A 12186-nucleotide genomic window follows, 5' to 3' on the forward strand; every position below is an offset into this window, starting at 1 on the left:
TGCCAAAATATTTTCTCAAAAAAAAGTTCATCATATAAGAAAGACTCAAGGAAAATTTCATTCTGCAAAAGAATTCTTGCTGCCCATAGGAAAATCTGTCCTGTGATTAATAGAATGGACACATTTGACACAATCAGATGTTCAACCAACAAACATTTTAAAAACTGAACCAGATACGCAAAATTATCCAAAAGGAGAATTGTCTGATTTGTAACTCCTCCCAAAACATTTCCCAAAATGATCCTTCACCCTTTTAAACTACCAGCACATGCTGGCACCCCTGTGGGGCTCAGTCAGTTAAGCATCCAACTGTTGATTTCAGTTTAGGTCATGATCTCACATAGTGGGATTGATCCCTGCATCAGGCTCCACCCTGGGCATGGCGCCTGCTTAAGATTCCCTTTCACCTCTCTCTGCCCCTCCCCCACCTATGCGCTCCCTGTCCCCCCCTCTCTCTCCTTTATCTCTCAAAAATTAAAAATAAGAAAAATAAACTGGTAGCACATGCTATCACCAGTGTTCATACGACAGTCAATCACAGACAGCCTAGTGATATCTCTCACCATATTTGCCTTAGTGATTACTTAACTCTTCAGTTTGCTTTGCATGCCTTTCATGTCTTATTTCTTATTTGATTATAAGTTCTCTGAGGAAAAGGACCCATTATCATCACTGTAGTGTCTGTAGTCTTTGCACAGTTCCCTTCACGTGGCTAAGCAATGGATAAGCTGATAAAGTAATCAGTGATGAGTAACTCCTACTCACAGTTTAAAATCCGAGGTAATAGTTGCCCAGGATAGAGAGTGTGATTTTCAAGACTATAATTCAAAAAATCCACTATTGCATCGTGTTGAGAGGTTGCCTGAGGTTCTACCACTCATTGTATGGGTGGTGGTACTTATTCTTTCTATACCACATTTTTCTCATGTAGAAAATGAAGGTACTAACAGTGCCATTATATAGGGTTGTTGTGAGTATGAAATGTGATAGTACAAATAAACCAGTTAAGAGTCATGGCAAATAGTACAAGATCAATAAGTTCTTAGACACAATTATTTATGTTATGTGCAAAATGGTTCATGTGACTCTTAGAGTAGTTAAATATGGAAAGAATGAAGGGCATTTTCCCAGATGGATCCCAGTCATAGCTGGCAAAGAGGCAAACTAAATTCTTGACATCATAGTCAAATGAATTACAATTGTCCTTCATTTTCCCAAAACCTCTTGGAAACAATGATTTAATTGTACACCTTCAACTTAATTGACAGTGATGTAATAGATCAGAATAGGTACATTGTCCTAAAGGAAAAGCAACCAGAAATTTAAATGCAACCTCGCCCTCTGTCCCATCCTTCATTTCTCACCTGAACAAGCAGGCTGGAGGGCATTCCTAGAAGATTTACCCCAGTCATTTCTCAGAACACAAAGGTCAAAAGAACAGATACTCTTTCTCTCCTCCGTCCATGTCAGCGGTTCCCACAACCTCCCTCATCTAACCTACCATTACTCTCACCACAGGAAAACGTACCATAGAGAACAAACTATGTATACAATACATCTAACATGAACACACACACACACACACACACACACACACACACACACACACACCTTCTGTTTGCTATACACCGGAGCCTGGACATCCAAAATAAAAAGCCTACAGGGTAACTGTAGTGAGGTAATCACTGCTTCTCCCTCTGGCATCATTAGGCCAGATACTAGTGAAGGGAAAGATTGAACAATAGTTAAATGACACAACAACCAAAAAATTGAAGTAGAAGATATTTATTTGGAGGCGCTTTTTTGCCTGCTCTTTTGCAAGAGGTAGAGGTTTCATTCTACCTCCCAACTGTCTCCAGGCTCACACAATCATTACATCTCCTGCAAACCACCAGTCTCCTCCTTCATTCTGTCTTGACCCAACCCAACACAGTCCACACTTTCACGCAGAATTTTCTGAAAACACAAAGCTGATCCTATTCCACTTTCGTTTGCAATTCTTTAATTAAACATATTATGCTATGGTGCATTGTAGTTATGTATGCATATGCCATACCTCCCGCAATAAACTGTAATGTCATGGGAAAGCCCAAACTATTTTACACATATTAAACAATCTGCACTCATTCATTCAAAAAATATATAATAAATACGTGTTATGTACCAGGCACTACACCAGTCCCTAGAGATGAGTCAGGTCATTCCTTTCAATTTGTTTACAATCATGTGTGTATTGTAATGCATGAAGTTATTTACATATTATAATATAATAGCCACATATAATATATTATTATTGCATAGGCACCAATTAACATAGGATCACATAGAAAGGCTCCTACTAAACCCTTGAGCAGATCAAGAAATTCTTCTCAGAAGAAGTAATGTCTAAACTGATACCTGAAGCATCAGCAGATAAATATACAGGGAGAACAAGGAACAAATGGCAATCCATTAAGATGAGAATAGTAGCGAAGGACAAAGCTTGAGAAATAAACAAGGATTAGATCATAAAAGGGCTTAAGCCACATTAAAGTGTTTGAGGTTTATCTTGAAGGACTTTAACTGCTTGAGTAAGATGAGTGATATGATCAGATTTCTACTTTAAAAATGACCACTCTTGGGGCGCCTGGGTGGCTTAGTCGGTTAGGCGTCCGACTTTCGCTTAGGTCATGATCTCGCGGTTCGTGGGTTCGAGCCCCGCGTCGGGCCCTGTGCTGACTGCCAGCTCGGAGCCTGGAGCCTGTTTCAGTCTGTGACTCCCTCTCTCTCTGACCCTCCCCTGCTCACGCTGTCTCTCTCTCTCTCCTAGAAATAAATAAAACATTAAAAAAATTTTAAAAAAAAGTGGAGTGGCTTACTGAAGACTCAGTTATTCCACAATTAACCATGAAATAGGGGTTTCTGTCTTATAGGTTGCAGTTTATGCTTTGAACCAGAAATCCTTATATGATGCAGTCTCTCCCCAGAGCCAGGATACNCCTAGAAATAAATAAAACATTAAAAAAAAAAAAAAATTAAAAAAAAAATGACCACTCTAATTAGAATACTCATTCAAAATATCTGTGAAACCATGAAGAGTTAAATGTAATTAGCATAACAGAAACTATTTCAGGAATTCAAAAAAGAGAGAAATCAGTGAATCAGTGCTGGCAGTGATGCCCCAGAAAGGTTTCATGGAGGAGCTCAGCAGGGCTTTTAGGAATGTACGATTTTAATAGGGTAATTCAAGGAAAAGGAGAACTTTCTAGTTGGAAACAGGAAGGTACAAGGAAGATAATTAGCTAGGGAAGTGGCTGTGCAAAAGTTTCAGGAGAATTCCCAGAAGAGTGAATAGTTTAGTTAAGTGAGTGCCAGGTCTGAAGAGGAAGGATGACATCTCAGGGTCAACCTAGAGGTACAGGGCCTCAGGATTTAAACTTCACCAGCAAAGAGATGGCTCATGGCTGAGTTTTGAAAGGAGAAATGCATACTCCAAGTGTTGCATTAGGAAGATTGAATATGAATTGGAAGAGGTTTAAAAACAAGGTTCAGGGGGGCATCCGGGTGGTTCAGTTGGTTAAGCTTCCACCTCTTGATTTCAGTTCAGGTCATGACCTCGAGGTCCACAGGATCTCGCCCCCGCTAGGAATGGAGCCTGCTTGGGATTCTCTCTCCCTCACTCTCTGCCCCTCCCCTGGTTGCATGCTCAAGCTCACTCTCTCTCTCTCAAAATAAATAAATAAACATCTAAAATGCAAAAGCAAAGGGCTCCTGAGTGGCTCAGTCTATTAAGCATCTGACTTCAGCTCCAGTCATGATCTCATGGTTCACGAGTCCCAGCCCCAGGTCGGACTCTGTGCTGACAGCTCAGAGCCTGGAGCCTGCTTCAGATTCTGTCTCCCTCTCTCTTTGCCCCTCCCTTCCTCACACTCTGTCTCTCTCTCTTCCTCAAAAAGAAATAAAACATTAAAAAATTATTTTTAAATATGAAAACAAAACAAGATTCAGGCAACCAGGAGTAGGAACGTGAAAGGAAAAATAAAAGTGAGAGTTTTCTGTGTGAAAAAAAAAGTTAAGAGAGAGAAGTAAAAGCATAAGGTTGAGTGAAGGATGAAGCAAAGTTCGCCTCACATGCCAATGTCTCACACTCACTCCCACGTCTCCAACACCCCTATTATCCCTTCCTCGGTGACAGATTTATCTGAAAAGAGGCATTTCCTGAAGCTTAGTGTTATCATTTGGAGGATGAGAGTCTTCCTTTTTATCAAGCTGTTTAACCAGTACCTACACCTAAGAACTAGGAGGTGAGGTTTTTTGAAGGGAACATTAAAAGAAAAGGACATGTGGAGAATGAGAGAACAGTGAAACAAACAAATGGTCCCACTAAGGCCATTCTTAAAACCCCCTATATCAAATCACCCAGGATACTCATTCAGTTGGGAAGTCCCTGCTTTTTATTTGGGGAGGGGGGTTAGTTTTGTGTATTTTTTTTTTGAAAGAGAGATGGAGAGAGTGAAGGAGGGGAAAAGAGACAGGGGGACAGAGAGGGAGAGAGAAGGAAAGAATCCCATACCCTAGACAGAGCCAGATGTGGGGCTAGATCTCACCAACCATGAGATCATGACCTGAGCCAAAATCAAGAGTCAGACACTTAACCAACTGAGCCACCCAGGTATCCCTTGGGGTGCTCCTGTTTATTGTAGGAACTCCCAAGGATAGAGCAGACTTACACCCAATTGTGGGGCCTCAGAGACTCATGTAAGTCAAAGAGGTACCTCCTCACATTGTTTGGATTGCCTCTTCTACCTGCTTTTTGTACCCTCAGTAATCATAAGAAGCAGAAGGGGATACTCAATTATTCTATTGTCTCCAGTTTAAACGCAGATCGCTTTGGTCTCCCAAAGCAACAATTTAATTTAAAAGTACTTAGGGATGCTGAAAAAATATTAGAAAATCTTCCAAAATTGTCTAACAAACCTCCAGGGTACGTACAGTAGTCTATTACTTGAGAAAAGCTGACCTAAGAAACATCACAGTGTTCATCCAAAGAGCAATGTCATTTGTAAATAAATCTCTTAGAAGATTGAATAAATCCCTGGCTCATCAAAATAAATTCTATTTTCTCAGCCTTTTTCAAAGTCAGAAAGTCAAGCTTCTCACAATAGGCCCGTGTATTATTTATTCTACTTCATCGTGGGTGAGGAAACTGAAGATGCATTCTTTAAGATAGAGATATTAATGGCTCTAAATTTGGTTCCAAATTGGTGTGTCCTGCTGGAATGGATATGAATGCCAGTAAATTAATAGATTCTGAAGAATAGGATTTCATCTGTCACCATTTAATGGATGACTATTGTTTTCCTTAGGACTTTTTCGAACATCAAGTTGATGTGTGTTAGTCCTGATTACATGATAAACTTTCCTCAGTTTCCCTTTGTTTCCAAAGTAATTATGGGTTTCTTTATGTCTCTTTTTGATGCCCACGAAGGCCGTAATGAAGGTAGTTATTTATGTAAACATGAGAACAAGAAACAAGGTGTCAATGTACATATAATTTACTCATTGAGGCACCTGACTTACTCATAAACTGGGAGTCATACTGCTAATAAAGTTAACTGATTTTCCTAAATAATTTAGCATGTTTTCCAGTGTCTTTGCCAACAGATGGCTCAGGGGTCTTTGGTCACTTTATAATTCATCTACACCTCCAGACGCTACAAGATAAGGAGATAATTTAAGTCAAAACAATGTGTGGGCCACAGATATGCAGCTGCAAGTGAAATTCCCCAAGCTTCTTTCCAAGCATATGGCCGCTCCTATTCCTACCTAGAAATACTTTAGTCAGCTGTTTCTCCTAACTGAAGAGACTGCAACTAGACAAAAAATACTTAGGAAGGTGTTTGCTTTATTTTCTGAAATATCTATATACTATGGGGGTATTTCTGAAATATCTATATACTATGGGGGTTCTTACATGTTGAGAACAACATGTAAGTTCTCAAACATTAAACCAAGTGTAATGTCATACCAGAAATGGAACTATATATAGTTTACTGAAGAACATACATAAACAGACCACAAAACCCTTCCAGATCAAAGGCAGGCTGGCCTCTGATACCCCATTGCATCAGAAAGTTCTACTTCCTGAATATTGTATGTTTTAATTGAGGTAAGATATTTCTAATAAAAAAGAATGCTAACCTATCTATAGTGTTATTAGCAAGGATTTTACTGGATTCAAGTCTCCCTATCTGACATCTGAGATTAGATACATCAGAAAATGCTAAAGCCCCAAGAGTGGAGAATGCATAGTATGCAGTATTGCCCAAACATCTCAGACACAAAACCTTTTCGTAATGCAAACTAACGTTGCCCATAAGTGACAAACACTATGCAAAATACAGCACACTGCTATTCATCCTCAGTGGTCACTCTAACAAGAGCAAAAGGAGGAAAAATCAAGGCACGGAGTTAAGTGAATTTTTAGAAGTGGGGAGGAGTTTTGGGGGGGATGCTCAAAGTGCACTTGGCCTACCTCACAGTTTTAAGAAATAATCATAGGATATTGATCATGGAAGCGATTAGGAATCTACAAAGTCATCCTTTTTGAAACTTCCTAATAGGCATGGTCTTAAAATACTCCCTTATTTTAAGGTAGCTCATAGCTGTCCTTAAATCCAAGACATTACTAAATGCCTAGCTAATATATGTATATGTACTGAGAAATATACAGTTTTTATTTTGAATGAAAATCAGAATCAAACACTTGACCTGACAAATGCCTAAAAACTAAAACTCTAAATCCAGTTCAGGCACCAACTGGATGTGTGATCTTGGTCAAGCCTTCATCGGTTTCCCTATCTCTGTACAATAAATAGACCCTTCAGCTCTGCATGCCTCATGAAACCTCCAAAGGAAAAGACAGCTACATTATATCTCGTCAGCAGTTCTTACCCACCAAGCAACTGTTAATGAGGGTGCCAGGTGAGCCACTATCTTTGCTGGGAAGGTTTAAGTACGTCGTTCGGATCTAAAAAGCATCTCATAAAGGCGCTTCCAGCCCTCAACTACTTCTATAAAATTTTATAACCACAAGCGTCTGACCTCGCAGCTCATCAGGCGTAAAACTGCAGTGTCTGGCTCCCTTAACCCCACCAGCCCTTTAACCCTGGTTAAAGAGGCCCAGCGGGGTGAAAATTAAGTGCCACCAATCAGATACTACCCCACACTTGAAAATTGCCACGAAATTCTTCCTCCCTCCCTTTTCTCAAATAAATGGCATTCCTATAGAAATGGACGCCCACGGGTGTCCGCGGACACCGGAACGGCCGCGGGGGCCCCCGCGGTACCTGATTGAAGTGCAGCTGCCCGGGCTCGGTGACACCTTCCGCGGGGGCGGCTCCCAGCTGCTCCAGCAGGCGCGCGAGCTGCGCCGCCGACAGGCTCCGATTCGCGCCGAACAAGCTCAGTACATCCTCGCTGAAGGCGAGCCCGGGCCCCGCAGCCGTCCCTCCGATGCCCGCAGCTGCCAGCAGCAGGAGCCCAGCCACCGCCCGGCCCGGGGCCATCCTGGCCGGGGCCGCCTTTCGAGGGCCTGAAACGGGCTGGAGCGCACGGGGACGCTCTGGGCGCACCTGCGCGGGTGCCCAGGAGCCCGCGCTCGGATCACTCGTCGGCGCGGGTCCGAGTCAGCTGTGACGCGGCCGCCCCTGGTCGTCCGCCGCCTTCGCGAGAGCAGCAGCCCGCGACCTGCGGGGCATTGAAGTGGTGGTGCAGCCGGGGGGGGCGGGGAGCGATAGGCACAGCGGGCCCCCGGGCCTCCTGGAGAGCCTAAGATAAAGAGGACAAAGGGGGACAGAGATAAAGGCCAGCGGGCCACCGCCGGCCAGCCCCGGGAGCTCTGCGTGGCCCGAGCCCTCGAACGCCCGGCCGGGCAAGGAGCCAACTGCCCCGGAGCCGGGTTTGCAAATGTCCCAGGATTTGCATAGTGTGGTGACACGCTCCTCCCGGGTATAAAGCCCCAAACCAAGCAATTTCTTAGGAAGAACTAAAACCACTTTCACTGTAGAACCCCGCCTCCTCTTCCTGTCTTGCCGCTAAATTCCCGCAGAGGAAACTTGGAAGGGGTGAGGCAGGCAGTCCCCAAGGGGCTGCAGGAAATAGCCCCTTCGAAGTCCTGGGCTTTGCGTCTAAACGGGACCCTCCCTCTCCCAGATTTCTTCTCTGGGCTTGGCAAGCTAGCCTGCTAACCTCTCACCTCGCCTGTCTCTGTATCTGCGTCTCTGTGTGTGTCCACGTGAGTCTCAGCCTCTCTCTCTCTCTCTCTCTCTCTCTCTCTCTCTCTCCCTCTCTCAAAACTATCTCTGGCTAGTCAGCTCTGAAACTCCGAGATCGGCCCTGAGCCTTTTACAGATGAGAGGCGGGCTCTGTCCCCTCCTCTCTAGCACGTGGTGACTCACACACACTCCCCCAGCCTGAACTCCCACGCTCGTCCACGCCGGGGCGCAGGGCCGCTGGCCTTTCCCCTTCGCGGGCATTGTGCATTCCTCGTGCGACCCGGCTCCCCACCCGCACCGGGGGGTGGGGGGGGGGTGGTTACCTGAAAGCCACGTCCCTGTCGGCGTCCCCGCCTCCTTTCTGGTCTCCGCGATTTCTTTGTTACCTTGATGAAACCAACTTCCTGGAATGGAGTCAAGAGCCCCATGCATTGTCTAAGAGGTTAGCAGGAATTGCTTTTTTGTCTTACTTCGTAAACTCCAGAGGAAAAAAGGAAACCAAATCTCCAGCGTGGTGGCGGGCAAACTGAGCTCGCATTGCCCAAGCCGGCCCTTCCTGACGCCGCACAGGATATCCGCAGATCAGAATGAATGTTTGTTTGTTCAAATGAGGGTTCAAGAAAAGCTGACTTAGGTGTGAGGTCAACAAGTTTGTGCAAAGTGAAGGCGGTGTTTGGGGACAAAGGTTGTGTCTGGTGGATATGATTGTCCAGAAATAAAGTAAACCTGCTACATGGCTGAATACAATAGGAAGAATTCGAAGTGTTCTTGCCTCCCATGGGGAGAGTACACAGCCTCCTAAAACAAACTTTTAAGAGACCCTAAAGGCAGAATAAGGCAAGAAGATGAGGAAGGGGACAAAATCTCCTCCCCCATGAGAAACAGATGTGAATGTGAAAAATAGAGACTGAGAGAGAAAATTCCAGAAGGATGAGGATTTGGGTGAACATAACCGAAGAGCTATTATACAGAAAATGTTTAACTGTGTTCTAAGCACAGAGAGTAGAAGGCAGCAGTTACCACACAAAATGACCAAGAAGAAGGTTTCTGAGGAATATGAAGCACAAGTGCTTTGGAGGTAGTGATTGCCCCGTGATTGAAGGTGTTTCAAAGCCACAGGTAAGCTATATAAAGATTCCTGCCTTGGAGAGAAATCAGCAAAATGATCCTAATGGTGTGTCCCTTCCAATTATAAAATCTATACATTTGTTAATAATAATTTGCAAGATTACAATGATACAAAAAGGGCAAATATTTCACCCAAAGGCCAGAAGTAAACTCATATCACAGTTAAGCTCTTCAATTACACAGATGATGGGATTCTTCAAGATTTTTATTGAATTCTTAAAAAAAAAAGTTTATTTATTCAGAGACAGAGAAAGAATGGGGAGAGGCAGAGAGACAGAGGGAGAGAACAAGAAAATCCCAAGCATGGAGCCTGATGTGAGGCTCAAACTCACAAACCCGTGAGATCATGACCTAAGCCAAAATCAAGAGTTGAAGGCTTAACCGACTGAACCACTCAGATGCTCAATTTTTGCTGGATTCTTAAGCATAGTTTGCTGCCTATTTTTCCATTTGACCTCAATGACTCAAGGTGATTCTTGGAAATTAATAAATGCTCTAGATCTTTCATCCACACCCAAGTTGTTCATTCCCAGCTTGAATTGCAACATTGATAAGATGTTGGATTTTCCACAAATATAAATGGGTTTTAAGTAATATAAAATTCAGGGATGCCTGGGTGACTCAGTTAGTTAAGCATCTGACTCTTGATTTCAATTCAGGTAAAGATCCCATGGTCGTAGGATCAAACCCCCTGTGAGCTCCATGCTAAGCAAGAGGCCTGCTCAAGTTTCTTCTCTGCCTCCCTCAGCCCCACTTACACATGCACATTCTCTCTCTCTCTCTCTCTCCACCTTTCTCTCTCTCTAAAATAATAATAATACAAATTTTATATTATGAATTTTTTAAATAAAATTTTTGTATTAGTTACTCATGTCTGTATACATTCATTTTACCTGCCCATCAACCCCAAAAGATAATAAATCTAAAAAATAATAATCAACTTGCTTGGAAACTTTACCAAATACAGTTTACATAATTTAGGCATGCAATTAAGACAGAGTGTTCAGAAAATTATGAGTTACTAACTATCAAATTGGTAAGGCTAATTTCTAGATTTTCCACTCTAATAAAATACAGTCACCAAAATACTACTCAGATAATGTTTTAGGGCCCAAAATATGGCATTGTATCAGCCATATCATTACTGAAAAAAGGCCTTTCAGTTTAAAATATAAAGCGGAATGCTATAAACTATAATTTCTTTCAGAAACTTGCCTTAAAGTGGACATAATTTTAAATGATAATATTTAAGGGAGAATCCCAGAAACACCAGCCAGGATCATGAAAGATGCTTTCTCTTTGGGACAATGTCACCTGGGAAACTTGGTGATAGGTTCAATCCCCTCATCTATGAAACAAGAAAGTTGGGATAGAAGAACAAATATCCATTCCAGCCTTATTTCTAAATGTCTAATTTAGGATTCCTGTATCAGAACAAAATGTGAAACACTATAAGAAAAATAAAAGTTCAATTCTCCAATGGAAAGGACATTGAAAGTCAAGTCTGACTTTTTCTAATAGCTTCAAATTCTTCTCAGTCCGCGTCTTTTGTTACTATTGCAAATAAGGAGCAAATTGGCATCTTTTAAACTTTTTCATGCATTAATTTCCCCGTGGAAGGACGAATAAGCAAATCAAAGAGATAGGACCTCCCTTTCCCTTCTTCCCCTTGCCTTCTCTTCTGCCCCCTCCAGTCTTAAAGCCATGAGATGGAGCATAGCATGCTAGATAGTATCTGTGGGGAGGGCATTCACTGCAGCCTAGAGAGGGGTGTTAGAACCTGAACAAGAGAAGAAGGGTATCCAAGTAGGAAGGAAACTCAGTGTGGGCAGTTAGAGCCCATGTAGGGTGACAAAGGGATCCAGATGGCAAAGGGAACATCAGAAGATGCATCCCAAATGGGGCAAGAATATGTGCATGCACCCCAGCACACAATGTCAGCACCCAGGTATGATGAGGGGAGCATTCTTTCCAGTACAGTTTGTCAGAGCTCTGTCTAGAAGAGTGAGTGAGTCCATGGTGGCCTCGTGTGGTGTCTCAGGGCCAGAGCAAAGATAAGATGTCACACATGGGTTGAGGGACAGAGAGGCAGCTGAGTGTGGAGAGTGAGAGTCTGGATGGGTGGTAAAGTCATCGTGCTTGATGGTGGACCTGCACAGAATGTCAGGGATGGAGAAGGGTGAGGAGAGGAAATAGCATGAGGCACCAGACTCTGTGCGGTGAGCAGAGAGCTGCCTCATGTGGCATGTATGATAGTGTGATTTTTTTTTTTTTATTATTCTCCGGTTCACTAACATATGGTGTAGTCTTGACTTCAAGAGTAGATAAGATTGATAGTGTGATTTATTATAAGAAATATGTTTTTGGTCTTCATCCCCATTTCTAGCACACAGCTCCTAAAACCCTTGGGATTTTCTAAGTTATGAGAGTGACAAAGGTGCCTCTTGTTATGTTACTTAGGTGACTTTTGGACCACACCAGAGGATGGGGGCTGTTTGCCAAGAGAATCAACCATGTGATTATAAGGCTGCAACTTTCCATCCCACTCCCCTGACCTCTGGGGTCAGGGACATTGACTCAATCGCCAATAACCAATGATTTAATCAACCTTACCTAAAGTAGTGGAGTTTCCATAAAAACCCAAAAGGACAGGGGCATTTGGGTGGCTTAGTCAGTTGAGGCTCCAACTTTGACTCAGGTTCTGATCTCACAGTTCACGAGTTTGAGCCTTGCATCAGGCTCACTACTGTCAGCATGGAGCCCATTTCAGATCCTCTGTCTCCCTCTCTCTCTGCCCTCTTCT

The 12186-nt window shown here is 43.1% G+C and overlaps 1 protein-coding gene across 1 annotated transcript in view; it reads right to left on the reverse strand.

The window, feature by feature from the left end:
- Positions 1 to 7570, reverse strand: part of SLC39A8 (solute carrier family 39 member 8) — a 74011-nt gene extending 66441 nt beyond the window's left edge. The window contains exon 1 of the mRNA XM_039222217.1: positions 7329 to 7570. Within this exon, the coding sequence (XP_039078148.1) occupies positions 7329 to 7547 (219 nt within the window). The 5' untranslated portion in view covers positions 7548 to 7570. The remainder of the gene's footprint in view (positions 1 to 7328) is intronic.
- Positions 7571 to 12186: the final 4616 nt, after the last annotated feature.

This window comes from Hyaena hyaena, unplaced genomic scaffold, assembly GCF_003009895.1.
Source record: "Hyaena hyaena isolate Hyena2069 unplaced genomic scaffold, ASM300989v1 scaffold_1084, whole genome shotgun sequence".
In the NCBI taxonomy this organism is placed as follows: Eukaryota; Metazoa; Chordata; class Mammalia; order Carnivora; family Hyaenidae; genus Hyaena; species Hyaena hyaena.